Source organism: Spea bombifrons, chromosome 4, assembly GCF_027358695.1.
Source record: "Spea bombifrons isolate aSpeBom1 chromosome 4, aSpeBom1.2.pri, whole genome shotgun sequence".
In the NCBI taxonomy this organism is placed as follows: Eukaryota; Metazoa; Chordata; class Amphibia; order Anura; family Pelobatidae; genus Spea; species Spea bombifrons.
The window spans coordinates 6231273-6242170 of record NC_071090.1 but is presented as its reverse complement, the minus strand read 5'-3'; the positions used below and the strand labels follow the sequence as shown (position 1 = coordinate 6242170).

Here is a 10898-nt window from a genome sequence, read left to right as displayed (position 1 = left end):
AAATGAAGCGTTGTATAGGGTAGCAAGGAGTAGCTCTGTGGAAAAGCGAGGCTTGCATCAGGCCGTTACGATAAATGTCCTAGATCTACCGTTGCAGGTAGTCAGTGGCACATTTAGTAGGGGGGCTGCCCTAGGACCGGTGGGAGCAGCTGTGGTCAAAAGCTCTGTCGAAAACAGCATGTATGGGCAAATAAAGCAGCGCACATAACCAGGGGTATAGTTTATGCTTTTGTGTGCCTTAGACATTTCCATATTGGCATACATGTCCTTTCAGGCCCAGAATGGCCATTGGGCACAACGGGGAGATGCCACCGGCCGGATACGCATGGCAGTATAACACATACACTACGTTTGGTGGCCACAGGCCTTAAAGTGCCAGGGCCAACAAGTCACCCCTGGTCTAGCGCTGTGTATTTTTAATTTGTATGCTAGGAATATCGTACAGAATTATTGCTCCGATAGTTGAGGTAAGTGCTGCTCTTGATGACCTTTGTCAGCGTTCACACACAGCATTATTACCTCTAATAAAAATGACGGATTCTGTTTGCTTAAGTTCTTACTCAACACGGGCACTGAGAAGACGCGTCATGCCCTCTACTGGCAGCTCTTGGTGGGATTAATCGCTTTAACCGCTGGTTTATGAATTGGAATCACTGGTGAACCCAACAATATAGACTTCCACATAACTTTGCAGAATGGAAACAGGCAAAAGCCATATAGGAGAAAATGGATTCTTTCAAGGTTTAGACATCCATTGGTCAGGGTAATTCATTTTACATTATTATTACCTTTTATTTATACAGCACCAACAGGTTCTCTTCAAGACAAGTGGCCAGGACACACCACAATGCCTACCAGATGACACATACACACATAAAACGAATAGAATAAAAATAAAAAAGCATGTTCCGTTATATTTCAGTCCCTATTCTGAAAGGTCTTAATGCATTTTTAAGCTCAGTTATGCAGTCGTAGATTCTATAAGCCGGCAGCGACGGACGTGAAATACAAGAGAAGATTCCCAGCCGTTTCTGTCCATTTATGGTCAATTCTGCTGAAGACCGGTGGGGGACATTCCAAAGAGAAAGCACCTGGAATGAAAGTAAGTGGTCACAGCTTTTAAGCAAAGGACTGACTGCTGATAGAGCTGGATTATTTTGGCATTTTCTAACAAGATCTTCTAAAAAGGCACTTGAAGGTCCCAAAAAACATCCCAAAAATTCAACGGAGCAACAGGAATGTGCCGTCTTAGTGTGTGCCATTCCAGTGAAGGAATTGTATCAAGTACTGCTCGTGTGAGAGTCATATTGAAGTCAAGCGGTCTCTATCACAGCTTTTATTAAAACCATCATAATAGCGTGTGGTTTTTGGTTTGGAAATTAAAAATGTGCATTTTAACCTACAGACATTATTACATGGGTTTATTTAGAGTAATGTACTAAAGAAAGAGAACATAAAAAAAAAAAAAAACAGATAGTGTACAGACGCAACATATTAACCTATTTAGGCACAATGTTTATTTGCAAAGCTCGCCACAATTCACAGTTCAAGTGGTCGAAAGATGTCCACACAGATATGAAAAAGAGTATCGGAAACATAAAAATAAAGAAATTCAGCGGATAACCATGGGCTGTCGTTAGCCGAGCGACGTTACACGTTATAAGACTAAAAGTCACAGAAAAGAATGATACTATCTGAAGGCTGAAAGCATTTTTCAAAGTATAAAACAAAAACAAAACAAAAACGCTTAATGCTTTCTCTTTAGAATAAGATTCCAGACAGTTATTAGGAGTGTCGGACAAATAATTTCATGTCACCGGGCAGCAGATCTCTAGAATAAAGCTTAATAGTACTATAAACATTTGTGTAGTGTTCCTGAGGAATGCAATTACACTTCTATAAGGCACTAATTTGTGTTGTAAAATGTGAAAATTTATAATAAAAAAAAAATAAAAAAAAAAATAAAAAAAAAAAGAATGGAAGAAAAAAATAAAAAAAAATAAAAAAAATAAAAAAAAAAAACAAAAAAAAAAAACTTATAGGCAATACCTCACCCGTTGCAAGTACCATATTTTATTTCATTATAAAGATAAATACGGATATTTTTGTTGTGGGGGTGGAAAAGAAAAAAGGAAATAAAGTTTTTATTTTTTTTGGACAGCTATAAAAATACAGTTCAAGTGAAATTTTTAAAAATACAGCTATTTTTTCTTAAACTCTGAAGCACGATATGTCGGAGAGTTTAATTTCTTTTTTTTGAAATGGTATCAGCGCTGTGCTGACGTGACCTACATTAGAGGTGAAAAATTACAATAAATGTGCAGCAGGCCCAAGCTAAGCAGGACCGCCTTGCATTGAGATTTTCTTCAAAAAGCATAAACACACACAAAAAAAAACATAAAAAAAACACACATAATAAATGTATATACCAGGTTTTCTAACAGACAAACCGCTTTGTCAATTTCAACTTTTTAAGTAACCAAATGTCAGACTACTATTTTTTTTTTTAACCTTAATACACGTGATTTGGTTTGGAGTATTAAAACGTAACATTTGAATGATGTCTGAGTTCGCGGCGCATCTGCTGTGATTCCTTGTGCTTACGCAAGCAGCCGCAACAACACTTATTAAAGTCTCGTATGCTTTGTAGCTGCTGCTCAACTCCTTCCGCAGAAACCAAACCACAGCAGGAATTAGTTCTCGTTCTCCAAAAAACAATGAAGTTCTTGGCTCAGTCGGACTTGTCTTTCTTTTTGCTGGACACCTTACTGGAGACAACAGAACCCACCGCGGCGACGCCGCCGGTCACCGCGGACACGCCGCCTTTGACGATGCCGACTCCTATACTGGGCACCGACGTGACGGCTGTTTTGGTCACTTCAAGGCTTTTTCCGCCGATCCAGGCCACGCCGCCTATGGTCGCCCCGACAGCTCCTTTGGTCATGCTGAAAATACCCCCCGTCACACGGGAGATCATGCCGGGCTGTTGCTGGGGGTGGTCTTTGACGGTACCTAGCGAGACACAAAGGGCTGACAGTTAATTATCGGCGTCTGCATTTTCGTTACAACTGAATTCACATACATAACTCAAACGCAAGTTAAGAATATGTGAAGCGCAGCATATGATCCAGTGGGTGGCACAACAAGTTATCTACCTTTTGCTATTAAAAACTCATGTATAGATAATAAAGAATAATTCCATGAAGTCTTCTTCCCGATCTCTTATGGACGCCAGTAGAGAGAGCCTCAAGAAGCCCATCTGTCACCCATAAGTATAGTTTTTTATCTATATTGCGGAGGCATAAGATGAATCTTTTTATTAACAGCTTCACATTAGTTAAGATATCCGTCTAGTACATGTAGTGCCGCAATATTTATCTTCTCTTCAAAGAGCCACCTTGGTATTTTTTTTTTCTCTTTTCTGATAAAAGGAGCTAAAAAAAAAAAAAAACAACACTCCTGTCACACGGCAACTTCAATTTGTTAATCGTACAGACACATTCTATAAATAACTCTGCGAGAAGCTGGAAAATATTTTCCCGAGGTATGACACAAGCGGCGAGCTGGCCAAGCCTCCAATAATTCAGCGTGTAACACAAGCGGGGGTACGGGACCAGACGTGGAAATGTTCTTGCGTGTGCCGCGGGTAAAACACTCACCAAACTCCAAAGCGTTTCCCAACACCTTTGGAGGGTTCCCAACGTCTCGGCCGAAGTCCAGAACGTCTCGGGCCGAAGTTGCGTATAAGCGACAGAGCGTTCTACTTGCTTAATCACGTACAATATTCCAGCATGTTTGATTATAGGCCAAAAGTTACTGTAACTGTCTGTAAACTCCTCGTTGAAACATCACAAGAATCGACTCCCTGATAATGAAGGCAGTCACTCGTTGCCCTGGTCTCTTCCGCCCTGTGTTTAGCCCCTCCAAGACTCTCCGACGCTTGTTACCCTCTAACCACAAACGCATTTTATATCCTACAACTACTACACCTATGTTCTATAGAAAGCTGAATACATCGGCTTTAGTCTTGCTGACTAGGTCTGTCAAACTCTGTGCCGAGGCTTCTAGAAGGAGGACAACCAAGCAGAAGCACCCAAGAGAACCCTGCCGGCACAGGCAATCGTCCCATGGGCCTGATCTCCTGGGGTGGACAAGAAGCATGGTGCTTAAGGTCACTAACTGGTTGGATGCAAAGTTGTCCCTATCATTTATACGTTTTTCTTTTTCCATACTTAAGACACCTTTGTAGGCATGTACCATGCAAACAGGACCTCAGCCATAACTGGGTCAAGAAAGGGCGTTCAAATCGTTCGAGCCATTAAAGAGCCATCACCAGGCTTTCTCCTAGAGGTTGCTTGAGGCAACTTACTAACTTCAGCCCTTCTTTCCCTACAGACACGCAGCACCTATCCATCTACATTAACCCAAATACTTCTGCGCCTGTTCCCAAACCACGGTATCTATATGAAACGTGTCCTACTTTAAATTCATAGCATCGGCTAGACCTATTTGGACAGTACAGGTGACTTTTTGATCCGCACCTTCACGTTCCAGGAACGTGGATGATATATGGTTGGCTATTACATCAGACCCTTCTGGAGTTTTCTAGCCATCTAATTTTCCAGAAGTAAGCGGGCATTGGTAGATAGTGTTCCCCTATGAAGTTGCTGATAGTTTTTGATTGGCTGAGGCAGTCTTTGTAAGGGTGGGGTAAGACACAACAAAAAACAAATTCAAGAAGCCAGGCAGCCTTGGCTCCTATGGATTTTTTTTTTACCTGGCTTCTAAAGTTTTGTGGCCCTAAAAAAATAAATAAATAAGATAGAAGAAGAATGGAGAAACAGGTAATACAATAACTCCAGATGAGCCATTGTGATACACAGAGCTCGGCTTGTCTCTTATAGGGAAATATCTCCAAAAGAGACGCAATAAATTCATTATTGCTTAAAAGCAACGGCATTTCCCTTTGATTCTGTTCTGATGATGCTTTAATGGTAGGTTGTTTTTTTTTTTTTTTGTAAAACATTTCTATATTCAAGTAGAAAAAAATTAAACCGTCGGATCATCAAAGTCATTAGTCTCGAGTCACACCTGCTGTTCCTCCCCAAGTCTTTTTCAGCTTCTGCGTTTGATCGTTTGCCTTAAGCACCCCCGACGACTTTCATTCACCGCTCGCACGTCGCATCTCAGATCCGCCACCATTTAAACGTCTGTCTACATCTGCCACATCAATAACGCAGACTTCATAACGCTTACTCAGGTTTAACGATCCCTCGTAACGCAGGTAAAACGTGCGAGATGATTTTCAAGGTCATCTCCTGACATCATGAAGGTTGGCCAACCTCCATAATCCATGGAGAAGCTAACGAGCCGTAACCTTCAACTATCACGCCAGTGAATAAATCCCTGTATTAATAATAATAATAATAATAATAATAATATTTTATACCAAATATAACCAGCTAACCAATCAGAGACGCAATTAAAAATAAAAGGTCTGTGATCCTAAAATGTATAATGTCCACCGGTAGTATTTAAATACCTGTGTAATAAATTAGATAGATACATATCTATCTATACAAAGATTAACCCCTGAATGACAAAGCCCGTACATGTACGGGCTCAAAATGCATTGTTTTCAATGGGTTTAGGGACCGCCCATTGTCCTTAAGGGGTTAAAAACTACAAGAATTATTCCATCAAGAAAATCCTTGCTTTTTTCATGTAAAAGAAAATTTGCTTGGAGGCAAAGACCAAAAATATATAAAAAATGTACTGGAAATTAAAGAGTAAATAGACCATGATCCAGTTCTACCGATTTCTCTAATTTAAATTTTCCTTCTCATCCGCTGTTGTCCTAAATGATCTAAAATCAGGATTTATTCTCCTTGTTATAAAAAAAAATAATTATCCAAGGTTTATTTTGTATAAATAATTCCGCATCTTATTCAGGTAAGAGAGTTATTTATTTGTTAACAAATGGAAATAATTGTAGTTTAACATGCTTTTTATATCACTGGTGGTTGTGCGTGGGATGCTGGAGCGCCCCTTTCAGTAACGCTCTTTAATACCGATTCATGTGTTTGCGCACGACGCTGCCATGTTTACTTTTGGAAGAAAGAAACCAGGATTTGAATGTGCAAATATATCGTGAAAAAAAAAAAAAAGCTCCAAAATATGCATGAAATATAATACTAAACATCAGAGCCACGTTGCGTGGCCAATCCAACCGAGATAGACCCAGAATGGAATTTGCCTGCCATCGGCCCATTATCACCTGATATGAAGACAGCTGGCGGGGGCTGCTATGCTGGTACGGGGCAGACAGCAGCTCTGGGGGGGGGGGTTGGATAGGATACATCCGGACATCGGTGTAAGATCCGGCCAGGTTTTAGGGTTTTATCTGCTTAACATGTAATCAATGGGCATCACGGGGGGCATCGCAATGGGCAATAGGGGTACAAAGTGGCAATGGAATCCCCCCGATAAATGGCGCTCTTTTAAAACACTAAGCCAGAAAGCTCTTAACCCATAAAGGACTGGGGTTGTATACTTCTTAAAGGGACACTCCAGCCATCCTGTGCATTTAATATTTCTATGTGGTCCCCATTGGGAAAGCACGGGGGAGGGGATTCTGCTGAATACCCCATATGCATTTGCTTCTTGCCCCGACCCCAGCGATCTGGCTTGCAGGAGGTGCGAACGCGTCTCCTGCTACGAGATACACACAGCAGGCTCTACGAGCTTTTTGGGGGTTAATGAGACCCTGGTACACAGAAAGGGAAGATTAACTCTTGAATATATATTTCGTTAAAAATCAAAAAGAAAGTTACCGTCTGGCGCCTCATCTTGCATATATGACGGAACATCTTCTTCGGTTTTGTCGGTCTGATTCATTGTGCCTGGAATACAAAAAACGAACGAAGATTATATGTGAATAAAGGGAAGTCAAACAGCACGGTGTAAGGACACGCGTGTGTACTGGTGCCGCCAAGCACATGATACACGGATGTAATAACAGGCAAGGGCAGAACACGTGGCCCCTGGGGACTCTATCCTATAATCATCTGCTGTACAGACTGCTAAAAAAGGGCCACCAGTGCGGGACATGGCAAAAGTCAACATAGCTGCCAACTGTCCCAGAGATTCACTATCCCAGCACTGCGTATGTGGGGGATGTGCTGCCTGTGAGGGGTCATCCCTAATGCCACCCACAACATACGGACAAATTTATTTTTCTAATTGGTGGAAAATACATTACGTTAGACATCCGAGATATATTTTAGCAGAACAACATATATAGTCCCAAAAGTATATAACGGTATAGAGAGACATAAGCTTTCAAGGCCTCAGAGGTGCCTTCTACGGATGATGATGTCATATGTGACCCAATAAAACGAATGGTGACAGCGTGGTGAGTACGGATGAGTCCTTGTTGCCAGTGCCCATCATTCCAAACCACGCAACAAGAAACAATAATCATGCAAATACAGTCAGGATGGATGGATGACCCCGGCGAGGACAGGAGGCGGAAGCGACACAGATCCGCTTTCATCCGCGCATTACGCTTCGTGACGATGACATCACTAGACCTGCTTTAAAGGTCCGAGACGCAGACCCCCCGTATCAAACGTCGCTCTTGCGAAGGGAACATGGGCCAGATGCGGACCCGACTTCTCTGAATAAATCCACAAGCCCGTTATATCCTCAGCGTAATAAAAGCTCAGGACGGATACCCGGTCCTTGACATCACAGAGCTCTGAATAAGCAGTTTGTAATTGGCAGTCGTCTCATAACAGTAATTTAGGATGAAAAAGTCCATCAAGGTCAATATGATTGCTGTCCAGAGGGCAAAACCCCCCACAAAACCCTTCCTGCTCCAAAATGCCAAGTTCTATAATGCCTGCATGAGCCAAATGTACAGATGTATATATATATATATATATATATATATATATATATATATATATATACATTCATACGTTCCATATAAGTGACAGGGTTACCTGTATATAAAGCGGAGTGTGTCCCGGTATCTGGGTTCTCGATGACTGGTGTTTCTTCTGCCATTGAAAACAAATAAATGAATAAATAAAAAGGTTAATTTTATATAATATATACATATATACACACACATATATATATATATATATATATATATATATATATATATATATATAATGATGCAAGTTTTATGTTTCGTTATGGGATCAAGGACTCCCCTTTCTTAATTACATAGAGCAGCCGTGCTCTTTTAATAACTGTTCCCAAAGCATTACCACCAAAAACAGCCATCACTTTACAGAGATGATAGTAGATAAAGGGCACAGCCTCCCAGCAGAAGAGGTAGAGGCTAGTACAGTAAGGGGATTTAAACATGCATGGGATAGGGCATACGGCTCCTGAATCTAAGACGAGACCAACGACTGAGTAAGGACTTTACATCAGGGGGAAAAAAAAGGGGCAGACTAGACAGGCGAACAGGTCGCACCTGCCGGCAGATTCTGTTCCACTAGACATGGCTACTGTGTTACTCTCTGCTGCTGGGAGGCTGTTCCACTTATCTACCACCAATAAAAGGAGTGTAAATTAAAAAAAAAAAAGTTAATCACCAGCAGTAACATTTTAGGAGCGATGGCTACTTCTATCCTGGGGTTTGTCCAGCCTCGTATTACCGGGATAAGGTCTCGTTAGACTAGTTCTGCCCTCGGGCATCGCGCAAGAATAAAAGGGAGTTTAGAGGAATAAAAGCCAGCCTACTGTATTTAAGACGGAGTGCAAGCTTACGCGTCTAGAAAGGACTAGATAGCTCACAGCAGATGTTAAGCTTAAAATATGCAGATTCCTCCTAAACTTCGTGAACAGAACACGTTATATTACATTATTCATTGACTATTAATACAGCTTTACCAGATGGTAAAGTAGCTACATTTGTAGCATAAAGATACAAAACCTTGAATGTATCAAAATACAGAATAAAAATATTTATGAATAATAATAATAATAATAATAAAGCGGGTCATTCATGAAAAAAATGATTGTAAAAAAAAACAAAACAAAAAAAATATATGAATTATAATATATCATAAAAATATATACGTTATAAACGCTACACCAAAAGATTTATAAAGGAATTCCAAATAACAGAAAAAGCCAACCATTAATAATCTGCCAGCCACAAAAAAAAAAAAAATTCCTCTAAATTAAAATATTTATAAAAGTTACCTAAGAGCAAATTCTGAATAATCTTACAGTCAAAAACTGTAATTAAAAAAAGTAATAATTCAAGTTAAAATATTTAATAATTCCAAGTAACAATAATAAAAATTATTGAAAAGCCAAAATGTATTGCAAAAATAATGAAATTATATCCTCCAAGTCAGAATGTTTATGAAAGAATTCCAAAAAAAAAAGGAGCACGTCATGAATAATTTTGCAGCCAAACAAATTCCAAATAGGTATAATATATATATAATTCTATTAATAATAATAAAAATAATATTAATAATAATAATGTATAGATTTGTATGATTTGCACTTTGATCAGTGAATGTTTTGATCCTGCTGGGAAGTGACTTGGAGCTGCTGCAGGGAGGAGGCCCGAGTCAGAGCAGAAGCACAAGGAAGGCTTTTCTCCAGTCCTATGACGTGGCAGAGCTTTAACCTGACCCCTCCTCCTCCTCCTCACCATCATCATCATCATCTAGTTCTGCCACGCTTTACCCCAAACCTTGCAACCACATCCCAAGGGGACGGATACAAAATTACACCCAGATCCAAATATAGCTCACAGCACAGCAAACCAGTAAGAACTGGGACACATCATATGCTGCCATGCCAGTGCCACACAGGTGGGGGAGGAGACAAGCAATGGGTTAACCTCTTAACTGCTGCCATCAAGAAGTCACAGGCATAGAACATTCATTTTCATTAAGAAAGAAAACAAGATGGGGGGGCAAAAAAAGGGTGCAAAGATTGCAATGAGACTTCCGAAATCCCAGATATACCCCCCCTCCCGTGCAAAAAAACAACATTTAACCCCTTCCTGACAATGATGACTCACTTACAACTAAATAGTAACAATGATCGCATCTTAACCGGCAGCCAGCAGCAGAAAGAAGCAAGAAGAAAAAGAAGAAGAAAGTGAAGAAGGAAAAGAGTCCAGTCTAATGTACGTTAACCCTGTAAGAGCCAATTGTGGTTAAGTTAACCCTATAAAAGTCTAAATGGTTAAGTTAACCCTGTAAGGGTCAAAAATGGTTACGTTAACCCTGTAAGGGTCAAAAATGGTTAGGTTAACCCTGTAAGAAGCAAATATGGTTACGTTAACCCAATAAGAGCCAAAGTTGCATGGCAGTCAAGTTATTGTATGTATATGTAGAGTAGGCATTGCAATAACGGCAGGTATGGAAGTGCTGTACGGTATAGATGTGCCTGGATGTATGTAGCCCTGCATGCATGCTATATATGTATATATGACGTATGCATAATGATGATGATGTATACCACCGCGCAGCATGCCTGCATTGTGTCCTGGCTATACCCACCGGCAGCAGGTCGCCCCAGCCCGTGTTCAGTCGGCTGGCCGCGGTCCCCGCTCAGTGACAGCCTGCGCTCCCGGATGCTGGATCCCTCCGCCTGTCTCGGTTCCCAGCCTGGGTCTGTGCGGCCGCTGCGGACGTGGCGGCTGACGCTGCCTCCAGACCAGCCAATGGGAGCACGCCTCCACACCAGCCAACCACAGCACCGCTCTGCCCGTGACGTGGAGGCGCCCAGATGTTCTAGAAACACCGTTAGGTCGGTGGCAGCCGCTGATGCTGGGGCAACTCCTATCATGCTCAGATCCAAAAACGTTTAGGTGTTTATTCATAGTTAGTCAAAGTTATATTATACGTTTA

At 41.0% G+C, this 10898-nt stretch overlaps 1 protein-coding gene across 2 annotated transcripts; it reads right to left on the bottom strand.

Moving 5' to 3' along the window:
* Positions 1–2036: 2036 nt before the first annotated feature.
* TMEM263 (transmembrane protein 263) lies at positions 2037–10666 on the bottom strand. 2 transcript variants are annotated; one of them, XM_053465691.1, is made up of 4 exons: positions 10544–10666; positions 8007–8060; positions 6834–6902; positions 2037–3012 (listed from the first exon to the last, which is right to left on the bottom strand). In XM_053465691.1, exons 3-4 carry the CDS (start codon positions 6895–6897, stop codon positions 2732–2734), a joined length of 345 nt encoding a protein of 114 aa, XP_053321666.1. In that variant the 5' UTR covers positions 6898–6902; positions 8007–8060; positions 10544–10666; the 3' UTR covers positions 2037–2731. The 2 variants fall into 2 exon arrangements, with proteins under 2 accessions (XP_053321666.1, XP_053321664.1); XM_053465689.1 differs by having other exon boundaries at positions 8007–8063; positions 10544–10659.
* Positions 10667–10898: the final 232 nt, after the last annotated feature.

Excerpts from the sequence above, each read along its gene's own strand:
- TMEM263 (XM_053465691.1), bottom strand. The coding sequence starts at position 6,897 with ATGAATCAGACCGACAAAACCGAAGAAGATGTTCCGTCATATATGCAA. Across the intron at positions 3,013-6,833 it reads GCAAGATGAGGCGCCAGACG|GTACCGTCAAAGACCACCCC; the intron begins GTAACTTTCTTT and ends GTGTCTCGCTAG.